The 23157-nt window shown below is 37.5% G+C and overlaps 1 protein-coding gene across 1 annotated transcript in view; it reads right to left on the bottom strand.

Annotated features, from left to right (window-relative positions):
• Positions 1-7681, bottom strand: part of CYP2J2 (cytochrome P450 family 2 subfamily J member 2) — a 43327-nt gene extending 35646 nt beyond the window's left edge. The window contains exon 1 of the mRNA XM_009459007.4: positions 7580-7681. Within this exon, the coding sequence (XP_009457282.2) occupies positions 7580-7591 (12 nt within the window). The 5' untranslated portion in view covers positions 7592-7681. The remainder of the gene's footprint in view (positions 1-7579) is intronic.
• Between the last annotated feature and the right edge of the window lie 15476 nt (positions 7682-23157).

Raw genomic sequence — 23157 nt, 5'->3', positions numbered from 1 at the left:
TTAGCTAGGAAGAACCCTCTTGGGACCAGAACAAATCTCAAAGTCTGGCCTTAAAGACTATTCCTGAGAAGAAGCCCAAATTTAATTGCATCAAATTGTGAAGTAATGTATGCCCCAAGGCATTGTTGAAAACAGTAGAGCAATCAGCTGGAAGTCAGCAGAGACTGTGTGTAATACCAACAGGGGCAGACAGTTTTAAATACAGAACAGAGAAAAAGTCAAAGACAGCCCTGCTAAAGCCAATGTCGTTGTATTGTGACTGTGTGCACACCCAAGTCCATGCCCTCAGGTAAGTGATGTCAGAGGCTTTACACTGTGGGGAAAATATATTTCACTAAATTAGTCAGTCCTGTCAAGTCAGTAAACGAATGAAAGTACAAACAAAAAGAATTGGGAGAGAAGAGCAGATCATTAGCCATAATTGCCATAATATATTATCTAAAATGTACAGTTTTCACCAAAAAATGATAAGACATGCAAAGAAGCAGGAAAGTGTGACCCAGCACAGGAAAGAAAGTAGGCAACTGAAACTGCCTGTGAGAGAGCCAGATGTCAAACGTAGCAAAGACTGTAAAGCAACTTAATTATAAATATGTCCAAAGAACTAAACAAAATCATGGTGAAGAAAGTAAAGTAAGGTATGAGACAATGTCTCAACAGATAGAGGATATCAATAATGAGATAGAAATTATAAAAAAGTGGAATTTTGAATTGAAAATTGCAATAACTGAAATTTTAAAAATCACTATAGGGGATCAACAGTAGATGTAAAGTAGAAGAGGAAAGAATCAGTGAACTGGAAGATAGCTTGATAGAGATTATGCAACATAGAAAACAGAGACAGAAAAAAAGAACAAACAATCTCAGAGAAATGTGGGACATCACTAAACACACCAGCATATATGTAATCAGAATACCATAGAATACAATGGCGAGAAAAGAGCAGAAACATATTTGAAGAAATAATACCTGTAAAATTTCCAAAATTTCACGAAAAACATTAATTCACGTATCCAAAAATTTCAGTGAGCTCCAAGTAGGATAAATGCAAAGGAATCCACACTCAAATACATCATAGTAAAAATACTGAAAGACAAAGAGGAAATCCTGCAAGCAGCATGAGAGAAATAGTTCATCCAATAAGTTGGAACTCCAAAAAGATTAACGGCCAACTTGTAATTAGAGAAAACGGAGACCAAAAGGCAGTAGGATGATATATTCAAAGTGCTAAAAGAAAAGAAAAAAACTCAGAAAACTGTTAACCCACTTGAGTTGTGTCCACCTGTTGGTTATTGTGAATACTGCTGCTACAAATGAGGGTGTGTAAATATCTCTGAGATTCTGCTTTCAATTCTTTTGAGTGTGTTCCCAGAGACAGAGTTGCTGGATCATATGGTAGCTCTATTTCTTAATATTTGTAGGAACTACCATGCTGTTTTTCATAGTGATTACACCATTTCGCATTCCTAGAAGCTGTGCCCAAGATTTTCAATATCTCCACCACTTCATCTGTATTTGTTATCTTCTGTTATACTATTCATCCTAATATGTGTAAAGTAGCATCTTATTGTGATTTTGATCTTAATTTCCCTAATAATTAGTGATGCTAAGTATATTTTCATGTTCTGGTTGTTCATTTGTAGATCTTCTTTGGAAAAATGTGTATTCAGGTTCTTTGCCAATTTTTAATTGGGCTGTTTAATTTTTTACTGTTTAATTATGGGAGTTATTTATGTATTCTGTATATTAATCTTATCAAATATATGATTTGTGAGTGTTTTCTCCCTAAAAAAAGTGTCAGCCAAGAATCTTATATGAAGCAGATGGTTTATTTTTTTTTAAATGAAGGGAAAAACAGCTATCTCCAGATTAAAAAAATACAACAAATGAGAGAATTTATTGCTAGCAGACTTTAACAAATACTTAAGAAAGTCCTTAGATTGAAAGCAAATGACCCTAGGCAGTAATTAGACACTACGTGGAAACACAAATCGCAAAGTTCATTATGCAATTATAAAAGATGGCATAAATGCGTATTTCTTCTCCTTTCTCCTTTTAACTGCTATACAAAGTATTTCTAAATATGTCTGGTTTCCAGTCCAGTGTCAATGGAGCTTGGAAGTCATCACTCCCGTCTTCGCAACAAGAAAAAAGCTGAACAAACAGAAAGTTAACAACTCTTCTTAGATTGATCAGAAAAGTAAGATAACAGGGCAAACTTTTACTCCTAAAATTAGAGACACACAATCCGGGTAAATGCAAACAATCACAGGTTAATGGATCAGAGCCTAGGGAGCAGAAACCACCAGTACCACAGTAGGAAAATTTAAACTTTAAATTCAAAATTGAAATTTTATATTTAAGCTGTAATTGACAAATTGCTAGATGCTCAGTGTGAATGATTCAGAGTTTAGAAATTCTGGGGAGCCTAGTCTTAGAGGGACCCCATATTATCATTAGTTTTTCCTCTGGGAGCCCAACCAAGTTCTCAGCATTGTATTAACCAGTCCCCCAAATCATTGAGTTGATATTTAAAAAAGAAAGAAGAAAAAAAGCTTGACATTGTGTACATTTTTTTTTAAATTAAAGCACACACATGGAAAAATACAAGTGAAACTGAGTAGAACATATATAACATATTGGCTTAGTATTACTAGTGGGCAGAATAACAGACAGAAATTATCAGATTATTCCCTTTATTAGTCCTTATGCCACCCACATTTCTGAATAAGCCAATAACCCATTTATCAATCATTACTTGTGATTACAACTAAGAAGTTATATTTTCAGCATTAAAAACTGTTGAAAACCTGTTTATCCAAAAAAGTGAACTCTATACATATTAACATAAAATCTAGCTAGAATACTTCTAGGTATTAAATTATATACCAAAAATTTAAAGGAAATTTGAGATAAAAAAGTAAGGCATATTTCCCAAGCAACAATGATAATTTCTTATTTTGCAAATTTCTTATTTCGGAAATCAGGATAATTTGAGATTTAAAAATTTCTATTAGTGATCTTACATCTTCTTCCACAACATAGATACATTGACAACTAGAAGCCATAAATGTTTTTTGAATGCTTTAAGGATTTAGTTTAAACATTAATTGATGTGGTGTATTATTTTTACTAAGTAGTAACTTGGTCATCATAACTTTTATGTTTGCTTAGGATTTATTTTTTATTATATAAAATTTGAAGGTATTTCTGTCATAACTGTAAGCAAATTTAACCTAAGTGTGTGAAAAGTATTCTGAGGTACTCTGTATATTTTTAACGTCCGGAAAGTCTGAAGGCTAATCTATACAGGTATGTTTTAGGATATTCCATAGGAAAAAAATCATTACTTTTACTATCAACCTTTGAGATTTCATGAAGATTTTATTGAGGAGTAATAATACATGCTATAAGCATTGACAAAACTCTGAAAGTTTTTTTCTATAAGATATAAAATAATATCTAAATTGAGTCAGCCATAGGAGATTCAATTTAGAGTGTTTTGTGTTTTATATTCGTCTAATAATGTTCAAATTGCAACTATAACATTTCAATATTTGTCAACATGCTTTTATAAAAGTAAATTCTAAGTTTCTAAGCTTCAAAAAAGTGAAGAAGTAGTAAAAAGCAAAAATTGAGGGAGTTTTTTACTAGTAGACATGCCTTACAAGAACTAGTAAAAGAAGTTCTTTAGAAAGAAGGAAAAATATTTAGGCCAGAAACTCAGATATACATACAGAAAGGAAGAATACCAGAGAAGAGATAAATGAAAGTAAGATAAATATTTTATTTTCTTATTCTATTTTTTTTTTTTTTTGAGACAGAGTTTTGCTCTGTTGCCCAGGCTGGAGTGCAGTGGTGCAATCATGGCTCACTGCAGCCTCTGCCTTCCAGGTTCGAGCAATTCTTGTGCCTCAGCCCCCTGAGTAGCTGGGATTACAAGCACATGGCATCATGCTTGGCTAATTTCTGTATTTTTAGTAGAGACAGGGTTTCACCATGTTGGCCCAGCTGGTCTCGAAGTCCTGACCTCTAGTGATCTGCCCTCTTCACCCTCCCAAAGGATTTTTCTTATTCTTAATTGATTTAGCAGATAAGTTTGCTCCAAGTAAAAATAACAGCAATGTATTCAGTGATTATAGCTTATTGATAAGTGAAATGAATGATGCAATGTTACAAAGAATGCATGGAACAAATCAGAAAAATTCTATTATAAGGTACTTGCACTACCCATAAAGCAGTATAGTATTATTGGAAATGATTTCAATCAGTTGGAAATGTGTAGTGCCAACTCTAAGGCAACCTTAAACAAGTTTAATAAAAGAAATACAATTGATATGCTAAGAAAGGAAAGAAAGCAGAATCATATAAAATGCTCAATTAAAATGACACAAGGCTAAAAATGAGTGCAAGACAGAAAAGAAACAAAAACAAGAGCAATGAGTAGAAAACAGATAAGAATAGGGTAGATATTAACCCAACTACATCAATAATCATTTTAAGTGTCAATAATCTAAATACACCAATTAAAAGATATAGTCTATCAGATGGATTAAAAAATATCCCTTTCAGATTGTTTGTTGTTAGTGTATAGAAACACAGCTGATTTTTGCATGTTGATTTTGTATCCTAAAACTTTGCTGAATTTGCTTATTAGTTCTAACAGTTTTTTGGGGGGTGGTGTGTGGAATCTTTAGAGTTTTCTACATGTAAGATTATGTCATCTGTGAACAGAGATAATTTACTTCAGCATTAAAAAGAACAGACTTAACTAAGGAGACAAAAGATTTGTGCATTGAAAACTGCAAGACATCGCTAAAAGAAATTAAAAGACACAAATAAATGGAAAGACATCCCATGTTCATAGATTGAAAGACTTAATATTGTTAAAATGTCCATATTACCGAAATTAATTTGCAGATTTAATGTCATCCATATCAAAATCCTCTTGACTTGTCCTTTTTTGCAGAAGAAATTAAAAAATATTCTAAAATTTATATGGACCTACAAAAGACCCTGAAAAAGTGAAACAATTTTGAGAAACAAAAACAAAGCTGCAGGCACAAAACTTTCCTAATTCCAAAACATTACAAACTACAGTAACCAAATAAATCTGATACTGGCATAAAGACAGACCTAGAGACCAATGAAACAGAATAGACAGCCCAGAAACAAATCCATGCATATATGAGCAAATGGTCTTCAACAAGGATATCAATACTACATAATGGGGAAAGGACAGTCTCTTCAACAATGGTGTGGCAAAACTGTATAACCACATGTAAAAGAATGAAATTGAACCCTTATTATATAACACAGACAAAAATAAACTCAAAATGGATTAAAAACCTAAACATATGATGTGAAACCCTAAAGCTCCTAGAAGAAAACACAGCGGAAAGACTTCATAACAGTGGTCTTAGCAATGATTTGGATATAACATCAAAAGCAGAGGCAACAAAAGCAAAAACATACAAGTGAGAATATCAAACTAAAGCTTCTTCACAACAAAGGAAACAATCAATGCAGTGAAAATATATGCAAATCGTGTATCTGATAGGGGGTTGATATAAAAATATGTAAGAAATTCCTACAAATTGATAGCAAAAAATCCCCAAATAACCTGATTTTAAATGGGCAAATGACTTGAATAGATATTTTACTAAGGAAGACATACAAGTGGGTGAACAGGTATATGAAATGATGCTCAATGTCACTAATCATCAAGGAAATGCAAATCACACTCATGATGAGGTATCACCTCATACATGTTAAGATAACTATTATCAAAATGTCAAAAGATAATATGGGTTGGCTAGGATATGGAGAAAATAGAATCCTTGTGCACTGTTGGTGGGAATGCAAACTGGTACAACCATTATGAAATATGGAGTTTCTTTTAAAAATTAAAAATAGGATTACCATATGACCCAGCAATCCCACATCTGGTTATATATCCAAAGGAAATGAAATCACTGTGTTGAAGAGATAACTGCATTGCTATATTCATTATCCCATTATTTATAACAGCCAAGATATAGAAACAACCTAAGTGCCTCCTGATAGATGAAGGGATAAAGAAAATGGGATATATATATATATATATATATATATATAACAGAATATTATTCAGTCTTAAAAAAGGAGGACATCCTGCCATTTTCAACAACGTGGACGAATGTGGAGGACATTATGCTAAATGAAATAAGCCAGCTACAGAAAGGCAAATACTGTATGATTTCAATTTTATGTGGAATCCAAAAAAGTTAAACTCAATGAAACAGAGTGAAAGGGTAGTTTACTAGGGATTGCAGGTGGGGAAAGGGGAGATGTTGGTTAAAGGGTACACACCTGCAGTTATAAGACATGTAAGTTTGGAGACCTAATGTACAGAATGGTGACTATAGTTAACAGTGCATTGTATACTTGAAATTTGGTTAAGAGAGTAGATCTTAAGTATTCTCACCACACACATGCACATGCATGTAACTATATGAGGTGATGAATATGATAAGCAGCTTGATATCAGTAATCACTTCATAATGTATACCTATATCAAAGCATCACATTGTTCACCTTGAATCTTACAAATTTTATTTACCAATTATATTTCAATAAAGCAGAAAAACATAAAAGATCACCCAAAAGAAAAGAGAAATAGTTATATATCTAGCAAAACATGTAAAAATAGATATTAAGTAAACTACAAAATTCTGATGAAAGAAATCATAGGAGGTGTAAATAAGTGAAGAGATATTCCACGTACATGGGTAGAAAGACTCAATATCATCAGGATGTCAGTCTGATATCATCTTTTCAGCCTGGAAAAACTTTACTTCTTCTATGTGATGGAGTTTTGTTCTTGTCACCCAGGCTGAAGTGCAATGGCACGATCTTGGCTCACTGCAACCTCCTTCTCCCAGGTTCAAGTGATTCTCCTGCCTCAGCCTCCTGAGTAGCTGGGATTACTGGTGCCTGCCACCATGCCTGGCTAATTTTTTTGTGTTTTTAGTACACAAAAAAGTTTGGCCAGGCTTGTCTTGAACTCCTGACCTCAGGTGATCCACCTGCCTCAGCCTCCCAAAGTGCTGGATTACAGGCGTGAGCCACTGGGTCCGGCCCAGAATATACTCTCTTACACTTGAGATGTGAATATTAATCCACCACTTACCTATGTGCTGAATGTCATAATGGGACTTTTTACAGTAACTATTTCACTAAATTCTTAGGACAGACTTCAGATGTAGGTGCTATTGTCTTAATTTTTAAGATTAGGAAACTGAAGTTTGTGTATTTGAAATCATTTGTTCAAGTTTAAAATGCCAGTGAGTGGCAAAGCAAAAAATCAAACCCATCTGTGCTTGACAGCAGAATTTGTGTTGTTTTCCTAAACTATAAAATCAGGAGTGAATTCCTTTACCCTGCGTCACACGTGAACACCTCTGCTTAGTCTCCCAAAACTCCATAATCATGCCACACTTGCTCTTCCGCCTAGCCCTCTGATTGAATCATCAATTATTTTGAACCATGCACTTTAGCCCCAGTGACTCCACCCTTTCATCTGAATAAATATTTTTACCTTTAAACACATGCACCTTGGACTTCCTTGGGGTGCCGTCTCTAGTCCTTCTATTAATCTAAATCCTGTTCATCTTCAATTTAGGTCCTACTTCCTCCAGGACATTAGCTATTTTTGTACCTTGCTCTATGTTGATTATTTACTTTTGTTTTTTTCTCCTGCTGTCTCTGCCTAGAATAAATATTGAAATTCTGCACAAACATCAAGGGCCAGGTCAAAGGCTCACTGTCCCAGGACATGGGATCAGATATTCCCTGATGGAGTGATATCTGGAACCAGTTTTCAAAGGAATTGTTAACTGGCCAGTGAGGTGTCAAGCAGATTACATACTAACTTTAGGAATAAATGTTCAGTTATTATGGTCACATATCATAAATACAAATTGATTTCTACTCAGAGTAACTCAGGTTACTTATTGGTTTATAAAAAGCAATGAGAGTACTGAATATTAGCTCAGGCATAGGGTAAGCTGCTGTAGCAATGATCCCAAATGCATGTGATTCAAACAGGATTAAAATTTATCTCTAACAGAACATTCCAGAGATTGGCAGCTGGTCCGGCCACCAGACAGGTGGTTCTGTTCCACGAACCCTCCAGGGTTCCAGTTGCTTTCCATCTTGTTACCTCTCCATTTCCTATGATGGAGTCTTTATCCCCAAATGCATATCTGGTTCAACAGCACAACAGCCATATTCTAGTCTATTGGAAGAAAAACATTAAAATGGCAAGCATCTATTTTTTGAAAGCCATGATCTGAAAATTGTCTTCATCACTTACACTCATATCCCATTGTCCAGAATCTGGTAATAATGGCTATGGCTAGTTAGCAAGGGAGACTGGCAAATGTAGTTTCTAGCTAGCAGTCATGTGTCTATTAAAACCCAAGGCATTCTATTACTAAAAGAAAAAAAAAAGGAAAATCGATATTTAAGGGAGTAATTAGTGTTAGCCATAGGCTGTGTGCCAAGCTCATTGGGAACTAACTTAAACACAGTTAGGAATCTTCTTCTTTGGGTTAAATCTGCTTAGCGTTCTGTAATTTTCTTGTTCTATATAACCTTCTTGGATATTGATCTCTTTCTCTAGGTTTGGGGAGCTCTTTGTTATTATCCCTTTGAATAAAGTTTCTACCCCTATCTCTTTCTCTATCTCATCTTTCAGGCCAATAACTCTTAGATTTGCCCTTTTGATGCTATTTTCTAGATTCTTAGGCATGCTTTATTGTGTTTTATTCTTCATTCTTTTGTTTCTTCTGATGTGTATTGTCAAATACCCCATCTTTGAGGTCACTAATTCTTTCTTCTGCTTGATCAACTCTGCTATTAAAAGACTCTGAAGTATTCTTCAGTATGTCAATTACATTTTTCAGCTCCAGAATTTCTGCTTGATTCTTTTTAATTATCTCTATCTTTTTGTTACATTTATCTGATGCAATTCTGAATTCCTTCTCTGTGTTATCTTGACTTTCTTTGAGTTTCCTCAAAATAACTATTTTGAATTCTCTGTGTAAAATGTCACATATCTTCATTTCTCTAGGATTGGTCCCTGGTGCCTATTTAGTTCATTTGGTGAAGGCATGTTTTCCTGGATTGTCTTCATATTTGTGGATGGTTATCTGTCTCTAGACATTGAATGAAGGGGGCCAGCCCCTCCACACCTGTGGGTATTTCTCATCAGGTGGGACGAGAGACTGATAAAAGAAATAAGACAAAGAGACAAAGTATGGAGAAAGAACAGTGGGCCCAGGGGACTGGCGCTCAGCATGCGGAGGACCTGCACTGGCACCGGTCTCTGAGTTCCCTCAGTATTTAATTACTATTTTCAGTATCTCAGCAAGAGAAATGTGGTAGGAGAGCAGGGTGATAGTGAGGAGAAGGTCAGCAAGAAAACATGTGAGCAAAGGAATCTGTGTCACAAATAAGTTCAAGGGAAGGTACTATGCCTGGATTTATGCTTCTCTCCACCCAAACACCTCAGTGGAGTAAAGAGTAAAAAGCAGCATTGCTGCCAACATGTCTCGCCTCCCGCCATAGGGCGGATTTTCTCCTATCTCAGAATTGAACAAATGTACAATCGGGTTTTATACCGAGACATTCCGTTCCCAGGGACAGGCAGGAGAAAGACGCCTTCCTCTATCTCAACTGCAAGAGGCTTTCCTCTTTTACTAATCCTCCTCAGCACAGACCCTTCACGGGTGTCAGGCTGGGGGACGGTCAGGTCTTGCCCATCCCACGAGGCCATATTTCAGACTATAACATGGGGAGAAACCTTGGACAATACCCGGCTTTCCAGGGCAGAGGTCCCTGCGGCTTTCTGCAGTGCATTGTGCCCCTGGTTTATTGAGACTAGAGAATGGCGATGACTTTTACCAAGCATACTGCTTGTAAACATTTTAACAAAGCACATCCTGCATAGCCCTAGATCCCTTAAACCTTGATTCTATACAATGCATGTTTTTGCGAGTTCCAGGTTGGGGCAAAGAGGTTGGAGCAAAGTTACAGATTAACAGCATCTCAGGGCAAAGCAATTGCTTAGGGTACAGGTCAAAATGGAATTTCTTATGTCTTCCCTTTTTACACAGACACAGTAACAGTCTGATCTCTCTTTCTTTTCCCTACAATTGAATGATTAGGTATTTATTGTAGTCTTCACAGTCTTGGCTTGTTTGTATCCGTTCTTCCTGGGAAGAATTTCCAGGTATCTGAAAAAACTTAGATGTTGTGATCGTAGCTGTATCTGCATTAGGGGGCGCCCCAAGCCCAGTAACACTGTGGTTCTTGCAGGCTCATAGAAGTAATGCCTTGATGGTCTTAGACAAGATCTCGAAGAATTCTCAGGCTTACAAGTAAAAAACTCTTGTTCTCTGCTCTTAGTTTCTCTCAAACAAATAGAGTCTCTCTCTCTCTGTTCCAAGCTGCCTAGAGTTGGGGGTGGAGTGACAAAAACACCCCTGTGGCCGCCACCACTTAGGATTGCACTGGTTCAGACCTAATCCAGCCCAGCACTGGATCTCACCTAAGGTCTGCTATAACCACTCCCTGGCTACCACCTATGTTTACGCAAGGCTCTGGGGCTGTAGATGTCAAAGCCAGCCAGGTTTGTGTTCTTCCCTTCAGGGGTCAAGTTCCTCTAAGCCTGGGGCAGGTCCAGAGGTACTGTTCAGGAGCCAGGGACTAAAGTCAAAAGCCTTAGAAGTCTACCTGATGTTCTATTGCACTGCACCTGAGCTGGAACTAAAACCACGAGACATAGCTCTTCCCATTTTTCCCTCCTATTTTCAAAGGCAGAAGAGCCTTATCCCATGGCCAACCGCCACCACAGGCCCATGGAGAGTACTGCCGGGCTACCACCAATGTTTCCTTATGGCCTGAGGGCTTTTCAGTCAGCTTGTGGTGAATGCTGCCTGGCCTGGGACTCGCCTTTTAGGGCAGTGGGTTCCCTCCTGGGCCAAGGAAGGTCCAGAAGTGCCATCCAAGAGCCAAGGCCTGGAATCGCAGACTCCCAAGAGCTCACTTTGTGCTCTACGCCCTGCGGCAGAGCTGGAACTTAAGGTGCCAAAGTGCCCTTTATTTTTCCCTCACTTTTCTCAAGAAGAAGGAGTTTCTTCCCATAGCCACCACCGCTGGGAATTTGCTAAGTCTCTCCTAAAGCCAGCAAGTCGCAGTCTCACCCAAGGCCCACAATTTACTACCTGTGTATTGCTGCTGGTTATAAGGGCCCAAGGACTCTTCAGTTAGCAAGTGATGACTCCTGGACTGGATCTTTCCTTTCAAGGCAGCAAGTTCCCTTCTGATGCAGGCTGTGTCTAGAAAAGTCATCTGGTAGCTAAGTCCTGGAAAGGCGGTCTCATGACTCTGACTGGTGCCCTGTCCTACTGTCTTGCATCTTGGATACCAGCCAAACTCTTAAGGGCTATTAAAATAATGGCCATTACTTTTAATGGCAAAAACCGCAATTACTTTTGCACCAAACTAATAGTACAACCTTTAGGGAAAACAGTATGGAGATTTCACAAAGAACTAAAAATAGAACTACCCTTCAATCCAGCAGTCCAACTACTGAGTGCATACTCACAGGGAAATAAATAATTATATCAAAAAGATACCTGCATTTGTATGTTTACCACTGCACTATTCGTAATAGCAAACATATGAAATCAATATATCTATTGATCTGTTAGTACAATTAGACAAGTGTCCATCAATAGATTAGTAGATAAAGAAAATGTAGTATATATACACAATGGAAAACTATTTGCCCATAAAAAATGAAATCATGTCATTTTTAGCAATATGGATGGAACTGGAAGTTATTATATTAAGTGAAATAAGCCAGACACAGAAAGACAAATATATTCCCACTTATATGTGGGAGCTTAAAAAGTTGACCTTATGGAAGTAGAGAGTAGAATGATAGTTACCAGGGTCTTGGAATGGTGTGTGTTTGGGTAAAAGGGATGAAGGAGAAAGAGAGGTAGCTTAATGGGTACAAATATACAGTTCAGTAGAAGGAATACATTCTAATGTTGGATAGCAGAGTAAGGTAACTATAGTTAACAACAATGTACTCTGTGACAGATTGAACTCTAACACACCTTTTCCTGATGTTTGAGCACTTCAAAGTTTGAGGAGAGTGTCTTCTGCTGGCCTGGCTTAGGTTATGTGCAGTCACACACTGCAAAATGATGTTTCAGTCAGTGATGGCCTGCCTATATGACAGTGGTCCCATACAATTATAATGGAGCTGAAAAATTCCTATCTCCTAGTGATGTTGTAGCTATTGTAATGGCATAATGCAACATATTACTCACATATTTGTGATAATGCTGATGTGAACGGACCTGTTGTGCTGTCAGTCATATAAAAGTATAATACAAATAATTATGTACAGTACATAATGCTTGCTAATGATAAACAACTATGTTACTAGTTTATGTACTTACTATACTTTTTAATCATCACTTTAGAGTGTACTCCTTCTACTTATTAAAAAAAAGTTAACTGTAAAATAGTCCCAGGCAGGTCTTTCAGAAGGTATTCCAGAAGAAGGCACTGTTATCATAAGAGGTGCATTGTTATTGCCCTGAAGATCTTCCAGTGGGAGAAGATGTGGAGGTGGAAGACAGTGATATTGATGATTCTGACCCTGTGTAGGCCTAGGCCAATGAGTGTGCTGGTGTCTTAGTTTTTAATAAAAATGTTTTAAAAGTTTAAAAAAAATAAAAAATTAAAAAAATAGAAAAACATGTATAGAATAATGACATAAAGAAATGAAACATTTTTGTACAGCTGCACAGTATGTGTTTTAAGCTGTGCTACTGAGTGAAAAGTTCAACAAATTTAAAAGTTTATAAATAAAAAAACTTACAGTAAGCTAAGATTAATTTATTTTTGGCGGAAAAAATTATAAAGCCTACAGTCAAGTATAGTAGTGTCCTAGGCCTTCACATTCACTCTCCACTCACACACTGACTCACCCAGAACAATGTTCAGTGTTGCAAGAGCCATTCGTGATAAGTGCCTTATACAGGTGTACCTTTTTTTATTTTTTGTATTTTGTACCGCATTTTTTGTGAAACTTATGTTCTGGCTGGAGGCAGCTGATAATAAACCAATAAATCAAAAATTAAAAATCAGATAATTCAGAGAATTATCCAGAAAAATAAAATAAAGCTATGTGAAAGAAAGTGACTGGTGTCTGCTTGAGGTTTGGTGACCTAGGAGGGTCTTGTGAGCAGGAATAGCAATTTACCCCTGAATGCCAATAAGGAGCCAGAAATAGAGCTAGTTATAGTTGAGGGGAGGGGGAAGCATTCCATGGAGAAGGACTAGATAGTGTAAAGATTCGCCTAAAAGATTCTTCTCCTAAAATGGGAAGAATCTTGGCATATTCCTGTGGCGGGGCAGAGTGGGTGAAGGAGAGGGAGGAGTGGGGCAATGTTTCAGGGTTGGAGGATAGACATCAGGTAGGACAAGGAATGCGTAAGCCAGGGTCAGTTTGGTTTATATTTTAAGTTTGATTAGAAGCCGTTGAAGCTTTTAATCAAGGAGTGACATGATCTGATTTTTTTTTTTCTGCTAAATTTCCTTAAAGATTGTGGACTGTAGGTGTGAGAGCAGAAGTAGGAGAGACAGGTTAGGAGATCATTGTAGTGAACAGGTTGGTGGATGGCATTGGCTTAGATTAGCAGTAGCAGAGGGAGGGAAGAAAAGCAGATGGAATTCAAGAAATGTTTTTGGAAGTAGAGTTAAAACGAGCTTGTTGATGAGAAGAGAGTAATAAAAAATAATGATAATAACAATAATATCTTTTAAGAACCTACTATGTGCTGAGCACAGAGTAACTCACTTAACTGCATAACCATACTCTGAAGTAGGTACTCTTATGAACCCCATTTTACAAAATGAAGAAATTAAAGGTAAAGTATCTAATTTTTAACAACTAAGTAAAAATAGTTAATGTTTCAATTTTGGGTGGTGGTGCTATTTGTTGATACGAGAAAAAAATGAAAGGAGAACAGGTTTAAGTGGAACAATAAAGAATTCTCTTCTGGCCATTTTAAATTTGATGTATTTATTAGTTATCCAAGCGGACGTGTCAAGTAGAAAGCTGATTATTCAGGTCTGATGATTTAGGAAGAAGTATTTTTAGGTCACGGGACTAGATGAAATCACCTAGGAAGAATACAGAGAGAGAATCAAGAGGTACTGAAAGACTCTTAGATCTGCCAAAGCTTAGAAGTAGAAGAGAGGAGAAGGAGCCAGCAAGAGTCCTGAAATAAAGACCAGCCAAATGGAGAAAGAGAGAGGAAACCTTTCATAACTGCTAGCAGGAGGGAGGGCCTGGAAGTACAACTCGTCTTCACCCCTGGTGATTAACTGATGTTTTCTGGGCACATAGATTTCTTGTGAGACAATACGGATGGAGAGAGAGGAATATGTTGTTGGGGCAATGCAGAGATTAGCACGAGTGGTCAGAATTAGACAGGCTACAGGTAAACAAGTCCAGGAAAGTATGGTCTGTAGTTGAAGTTTAGCAAGGAAACAGTCAATTTTAGCAAGTTCAATGAGTATATGCCATGATTTTGGGTTTAGCAAGATAACTGAGTTCAAGAGCTTTCAAAAGTATTGCAGAAAATATCTGAAGCAGTTTTTTCCCCCCACAAAAAAGGGTTGTAGGGAAAGAAGGGAAACTCCGACATCATCACCAAGGATGTAAGAGAAAAGATCTTCAAAAAGAAGGGATTGGTCAGTGTGTTGAATTTGCGGAGAAAAAATGAGATAAGAACAGAGAAGTGGTACTCGGAGTTATCAGTGTGGAAGTCACTGGTGATCTCAGAGTATCTCAGGTGAGTGGCTAGAAAGGAAGCTTGATTGTGGTATGCTGAAGAAATGGGAGTTGAAGTGGAGACAGCAACTAAAGGTAATTCCTTCAAAATGTAGCTTCATATATACATATATGCATTTGTATACTTAGTGGCCCCTTTAATGTAGAAATTGTTGCTTGCTTGCTAGAGATATGATCCTAAGCCTTGCAATTCTAGTTTAATAAAATATCTTAGCCGTTTTTTAAGTATGTATAGATTTCTACAGTTTAAAAAATGACTACATATAATGTCTCATACAATGAGCATTGGTATTGTGTCTAGCTGTCTAAAGTTATAAACAATGCTTCAGAGAAGGTGTTTGTAGTCATATTTATTTATTTATTTATGTATTTTGAGACAGGGTCTCGCTTTGTCACCCAGGCTGGAATACAATGGTGTGATCTCGGCTTACTGCAGCTTCAACTTCCCAGGCTCAACAGATCCTCCCACCTCAGCTCGCCAAGCAGCTGGGACTACAGGCATGCGCCACCACGGCTGGTTAATTTTTGCATTTTTAGTAGAGCCGGGGTTTCACCATGTTGGACAGGCTGGTCTTGAACTGCTGGACTCAAGTGATCTGCCCACCTTGGCCTCCCAAATTACCGGGATTACAAGCATGAGCCACCGTGCCTGGCCTAAAAATTCTTGAGTATGTCTGTAGGACAAATCATAAAAGGAGAACTATTGGGCAAAAGGGTATTTTCATTTAAATACCGATAAATATGACTGGATTTCCTTGCCAAGAGTCTCTATTTCCTATGTACAAGAACATCTGTTTCTTCCTTGCTTGCCAATTCAGAGCTTGTGGTTATTTGCCAGTTGGATTAGTAAAAAATGACATTTAGTTTCAATTTTATTATTATTTTTAATTACATTATTTTAAAGCTCAAAAAATTTTAAATTTCAAAAAATGCATTATTTTAATTGCATTATTTTAAATGCCACTTTAAAAAACGCCATTTGCATTTTTTTTTTTTCTGAAATCATGACCTTCACCCAGATTTCTTCTATTGGGTAGTTGATCCTTTTCTTGTTGGCTTGTATATACCATAATACACTAAGATAACTAGATATTTATCTATTATTTATGTTGCTAGTATTTTCTTTACATTTTTTCTGGTCTTTGAACTTGACTATAGTATTTTTACCATGTAGAAATTTTGTTTTTAAAATGTAGCCAGGATTACCAAACTTTTTTGGGGAGTGGGGCTTCACAGCTTTGTGTCATGCTTAATTGACACTATTAAGAAAATGGTTTAAAAAATGGTTAAGAAACACCATTTTTACTGCAATAATATTATGTCGCCAAATTTTCTCTGAATTCTCTTGTGGTTTAATTTTTGCTGTAATATTTTTGGCCCATCTGACACTATTTTATTATGAGACGAAGAGAGAGATCTAACTTCATTTTTTTTTCTACCATGGCTATTCAATTTGCTAACTAATCTATCTTCTTCCTACTGCTTTAAAATGCTATCTTAATCAGAAAGTAAAATTCTCTCTATCTCTTTCTGTCATCTATCTATCTATCTATCTATCTATCTATCTACTTATCTATCCAGTTAAAACTATTTGGGGCCTCCATGGGCTCTATTGAGCTTTCTGTCTACTTATATGCTAATATGAGCCTTTTTTAAATTATAGAAGCATAATTATTATCTTCCATAAATTTTAGACTTAGTCCCCATACTTCCCAATTTCCTTTTCTTCAGAATTTCCTGGCTATTCTTTAAATTTCAATTTTCATTATACACTTGAGAATCAGCTGCTCTAGCCAATTACGAGAAAAGTCCTGTTGGCAACTTGAATAGGTTCCTATCAAACCTGCTCCTCTCTCAGTCTTCTATATCCTAGAAATGAAAACTCCATCCTTCTGGCTTCTCAGGCTAAGAATTTTGGAATCATCCTATTTTTTCTCATTCTTATACTTCAAGTGTTAATTGGCAAATCTACTTCAGTCTACCTTGTGTATCTATCCAGAAGCCAATCATTTTTCACTGCCTCCACTGCTAGCATCTTTTCACAAATCATCCTTATCTCTCATCTCCATTATTGCAAAGGCCTGCTTTAACAGTCTTCCTGCTTTTATGGCTGCCCTGTGAACATTCATGCACAATCGTGCCAGAGTTTAAAAACAAAATCAGATCATGTCATTCCATTGCTAAAGTACCTGTCTAATGCCTTCCCATCTTACTCAAAGTAAAAGCCACCATCCTCATGATGTTCTGAAAGGCTCTATATGGCTTGGCTTTTGTGATCTCTCTGACTTGATCTAGGATTCTCACCCTCTTTTAGTCTACTGCTGGCACCCTGCCCTCCTTAAATGTGCCAGGTACCCTCCTGACTCAGAGCCTCTGCTCCGTTCTTTCCTCTGCCTGCAAAGCTGTTTCCCAAGATAGCTGTATGTCCTTTTTCCTAATCTCTTTCTGGTCTTTGCTCAGAAATTATCACCTCAATAAGAATTTTTTTCTGACTACTCTGTGTAAAACTGCAACTCCTTTCTTTCCTACTTTATTTTTTTCTTACACCATTAATTCCCATTTAGCATATGACATGCACTGATAGTTATTCTTCCTCTGCTCCCCACACTAGAATGTGAGCTCCATGAGGGGAAAGGTTTTTGTCTGTTTTGTTCACTGCTATGTCACCAATGATCAGTACACAGTAAATATTCAGCAAACATTTGTTGACTGAGTCAAGAGACACAAAATGTAAGGGAAAAATTCACACTCTAAGAAGTACAGAAAATAAAGCAATCTGAAATAGACATTAAGGAATGTCAAATGTTTTAAAAGATGATGAAGAGATTAGATTTCATAAGGTAAAAATGTTAGAGTTTACACATAACAAAATAACTTTTATATTTACAATAGCACCAATACAATTTCTAAATATGAAGATATAATCTTTGAAATTATAATACCTAATGCATATAGTTCTTATATATGCATAAATATAATCTTTGAAATAATAATACCTAATGCATATAGTTCTTATTAATTCCTGGCAACTTCTGAAGCATTTTAAAAGCATTTTGTGAAAAAAAAAAAAAACTAATTTAATTTGAGGAAGATAAGATGGGAAAACGAAGACATAGGGGTGAAGTGAAGGATAGCCCCAAACTATTCATCCATTAAGTGATGAAGACAGGATTCAGACTCATGCAGTCTCCTGACCACTATGCTGTTCTCTCTAGCTACTTTTATTTCTCCACTGTACTATGCTCCTCCTTGAGACTTATTTTTATTTTTTTGTCTACAACATAGAGGTATGAGGTTAGGCTACACAATGTGCTACATTTTGTAAAGCAAAACAGTGCATGGTCTGTCAGTGGCTGCACTGCCAAATCCCATGGAATGTCATCTGTGTAGTTTGAAAACTAAAACACCAAAAGAATAGATTAGTATTTGACCTGGAGAATCCCAAAGACTATTTGGCGAAAACCCATAAAGCATCATTAACTGCAGAAAAAGTGCATTCCCCTGAAGACAGGCAATATAAAACAGCACCCAAGAGTGCAGTTAATTGGAGAGCTTAGGTGAAATCTGAAGTTCTCAGCTGAGCCAGAGAGCTTCTGGGATGCGATGGGGTGAGTCTGCCCCCATGTGGTCTTAAGGTGCAACTACAGAAGTAAGCCAACTCCCAGAGTTGCTAGGAGAGCTTGGCTGTTTTCATGTTTCTTTCCAACCACTATGTCTCCAGATCTAAGGCCATCGATGAGAGTGATCACGCCAGTAAACTTCTAGAGAATATTCATTGTCTAAACTGACTGTATGATAAGGTGTGAATTCCTGAGAAAGCACAGCATTCCTAGCTGTTCATAATCTGGGCCAGCTTAACTTCCCATCCTTGGCTCCATCTAAGGGCATCTTTATTTCCTCCATGAGGGAGGCACACTCATTGCTCTGTGCTTCTGCATGTATAATCTTGTGGGCTGGAATGCCCTATGCATCACTTTCTACTGGAAGAAGTATCCATAATATTTGAAAACTTAGCTTAAAAATTATCTGTAACCCTTGTGTCTCTGCCACCAAGAGCCTGAGTCATTTTGGGAAGAATGCAATGGTTCTTTCGGCTTTGCATCTCCCAGACCCCTAAGATTAGGTGGATTTGCATTTGCACCAGGGGTTGCACAGGATTCTCTGTCAGGATGAAAATGGAGAATCTTCATTTTTCTAGTGAAAGTTGGTGCCCACTAGAAAGTTGGTGCCCTTTGCTTTAACATAGTCTTAATTGCATTTTATTTCAAGAGGTTTAAATAATCAAAACCACCTAATCTGGCACCCTTATTTCCCACCTTGACTACTCTTAAGTGGTCTCCTTGCATCCATTCTCTTCTCCCTCAATTATTCTCTAAACAGTTATGAGAATGGTATGTCCAAAAACTCACAGTAAGAGACTGTTTTATATGAAATCCCCTGATGGCTGTCCATCACTTGCCAGAGTGGCCTTCAGATGTTTTGATTATGCACATCTATTAGTAAAATACTTTGCAGCATGCACCCACAACATAAACTTATTTAGGCATTTATAAATCATATGACTGTACTACTATGGTCATAAATTATTTATGTTATAAAACATACAAAAATAAAAATGAAAAATTAAGATAGAAAAATATTAATACTCATATTGTTATTAGATTGGTGCAAAAGGTTTTGCCATAATGGCAAAAACCACAATTACTTTTGCACCAACCTAATATTAACAGTATACACTACCTTATTGCACTAATAATCATATTTTTGATGACAGCAATGCAATTGGATGCATTTGATTATTTTTGAAAACCTCAGTTAAACCCTGTGTTGTTCTACCTTCAGTTTATTTGGGTATTTCATTTAAAGAACTGCTGTAGCAATATTATCATTATCAAAATTTTTTTTTCAGCATCCTGATGGAGAATGTAGTGCAACCCTTGGTGCAAATGCAAACCCATTTTGGAAAATACTGACTTAAAGAAGAAAATCCAAGCTGGGTGAAGTGACTCACACCTGTAGTCCCAGCTACTCAGGAGGCTGAGGAAGGAGGATGGCTTGAGCCTAGCAGTTAGAGGCTGTAGTGTGCCATGATTGTGCCTGTGAATGGTCACTGCACTGCAGCTTGGGCAACATAGTGAGACCACATCTCTGAAAAAAAAAAAAAATGAAAGAAAAAGAACAGAATTCAAACTCTCCTGATGGCATTCAGAAGTCTTTACAGGCTGATCCAACTCCTCCTTCTACCCTGTCTCTGTTGTTGCCTATATTACTGACATACTTGATCTCAGACCTATTGCACAACTTATGGGTCCATAGAGCACCACATAATTTCCTATTTCTGTGTTTTTGCATGTGCATGGAATGTCCTTGATCCTCTTTGTCTGCTATGGATTTCTAGTCATTTTTCAAAAGTATGGATATAAAAGCTATTTGTCTTTGAGTTTTTCCAAATCCCACCCCTGACTCCTAGAATTGACTGCTTCCTCATGTGGTATTTGGATAAAATCCTTATGTTCCCTTTGACTAAATATACTTATTTTTTAGTGTATTGTATATTTTTGACTTATTTGTATCAATTTACTGTTAGATTTGAGGGAAGAAACTGTATATCCTTGACAACTTTCCAAGTTCATGGAGTTCAAAAAATGTTTGTGGAGTAAATAAGTGAACACCAATATCTTCCATAAAGTCTGCAGGCTAAGTACATCTCTCAGACAATTCCATCATGAGTAAACCCCGGTAACCCCCAATCACTAGAGGGAGCAGGTCCTAATTTCTCTAGTGGGATATCTTGATCTGTGACTGGAAGCTTTTTTTTTTTTTTTTTTTAGAACAAGTGCAAGATTTTATTGAGTGGAAGTAGCTCTCAGCAGATATTTATTTTTCCCTTCCTTTACAGAAGTCTTCTTGCCAGGGATTTTTTTTTTAATGGCTCCAGTCACCTGGAGTATTCTGCTCCACCCTCTCAGTACCACCCCAGGACTGCTGCTATTGTTTGCCTTACTACTTTCAAGGAAGAAGGAGGGGAATATTCTGTTGGCATTTTTGGATGCTCTTTTCTTTTTCCTCCTGTTGTTGCTCTGTATCATCTGACCTGGTGAAAACTTTTGGGAATGGGGAAGAAGCATAGTCCAATTCAAAGACCTGAACAGGTCAAGACTCTCTAACAACTAATGAATTGCACTTTGAGCTGAATGGTCCATTGTCAACTCGGTATTATTAGCACTCCAGCTAAAGACTCTAAGAAGCCATGGACTCCATTTCCGAGAATCTCCTTCCCATACAGTTTGGGTTAGAGCTTACCAATGAGTAGGAGAAACAGGATATTTGGTAGGTATAACGGAAGGAGACACTGCTCTTCTCCAGTCAGTTGCAGCCCTAAGTAGGTACAGGTACAGAATTCAGAGAGGTTCTTTTGTGAGCTGTCAAGACCATTTGCTTTGCTGCAACAGGACAGCACAATCAAGAGCTTCCCAGAGCTCTTCATATTTCATTGACTTGATGGCAAGCTCTTTAGAGCCCATTTCAGATCCTCAGGCTGAATCTTCAGTGTTGGCCTCCCTGACATTTGCTTCCCAGCTTTCCAAGTGGATGGGTAAGTTCTTTACACCTGGAATACTTGGAGATTTTTCTGCGTTGCTAACCAAACTCTGCCATCTCTTGCAGTAATGAGGTAGTGAACAAAGGAGATAGTTGGGCTGTTTACAATGAAGCGGGTAATTTAAATCACCCCCGACCATAGTGGCTTGACCAAAAGCCATTTCTTTGCTCCCAATTCTATGGGCCAGGACTTTGGGCAGAGCTCAGCTGGACTGTTCATCTCAGTCCTGTGTGCACTGCCTGCTGTGGCTCAACTAAGATGGGGAGGTCCAAGACGGTCTCATTTGACATCTGAGGCATTGATGCTGGCTGTCTGCTGGGCACCTCAATTCTCCTCCACATGTCCCTTCTGTCCGCATGGTCTCTGACTGTTCAGTGGTCTAGCTGGAATTTTTTTCCATGTTGGCTGGCTTCCAAGAGGGTGAAAGCAGAAGCTGCCAGGCTTCTTAAGGCCTGAGCCTGGACCAGCATAGCACCACTTCTGCCAGATTCTATTCCTCAAAGCAAATACCCAGCCCAAATGGAAGGGAGGGGAGCTAGATTCCCCTCTTGAAGGAAAGAATGGCAACGTACCTTTGTAAGGAGCATGGGAGGAATTGTGGCCACTTTTGAAAACAATTTCCACACTAGCTAAGGAAACTGACATAGAAATGGTTAAGTTACTTGCCCAAGGTCACTCAGCAGCTAAGTAGCTGGGCCAAAGTTTGACCTTGATCAGTTCAATACCAGTGTTCATGTTCTTTACCTCTACATTCTGTTGCTTTACAACTTCCTTTTTATTTATCTCTGATCCTTCTCCAGACTACATGCTTTTATGTCCAATTCCCACATGGCTTTCAAGGCCCAGAAAAATGTCACTTTCCCTATTTTTCTAAGCTTGAAATAAATAGTCCTACAGCTTAAACTTTCATAGCATTTCTCTTAAGGTTCTTCACATTTAAAAAAAATAATAAAGCAAAAAATCAGATAACTGAAGCAGAACCTTGAGTGTTTTAATATTTTAATCAATATATGTGGTCCTTATCTTCCCTGTAAGCCTGTTAAGAACCCTGTAACTAGGCTTGGGTCTTATTTATCTATCTCTTGGATCATATAGTGTAAGACCAGTACATAGTAGTAATTAACAAATACTAAATGACTGGTCATGGAATGAGCCTACCTTATTTCTGAAAACCCCTTCTGACCTCTCAGTGCACCAAGAAATGTATGGTGACTGAAAGTAAGCTCTGAGGGTCTTAATCCCATCCTTATTAGTCACCAAGGACCCTCCTGTCTTCTCTCCCGACCTTGCTCTTTCCACATGCCATGTCCAGCTAGCTTCTGGCCCTTGGTGTAATACCATATCTTTGGCTCAGCTTTTAACTATCAGTTTTGACATTCTTGTTTTTGACCCTATTGCCCTCTGAGCAGCGCTTTTGATCAAATCTCCTACCCCACTTCCCATCTCTGTCATCTAAACTATGGCTTTGACCACTCTACTATCTTCTTCATAAGATCAGGGGTAGGGTCTGTTTTGTTCATTGTTGACTACCCAATACAAAGTTCACTAAATACTGTAAGGCTAGCACCAAACCTATGCACTTAACCAGGCCCACCCTGGTCCCAAATGAGACTGTGTTTCAGATAGAGTG

The sequence above is a fragment of the Pan troglodytes genome, chromosome 1 (assembly GCF_028858775.2).
Source record: "Pan troglodytes isolate AG18354 chromosome 1, NHGRI_mPanTro3-v2.0_pri, whole genome shotgun sequence".
NCBI classification, from domain to species: domain Eukaryota; kingdom Metazoa; phylum Chordata; class Mammalia; order Primates; family Hominidae; genus Pan; species Pan troglodytes.
This window is presented reverse-complemented; position numbering and strand designations above follow the sequence as displayed.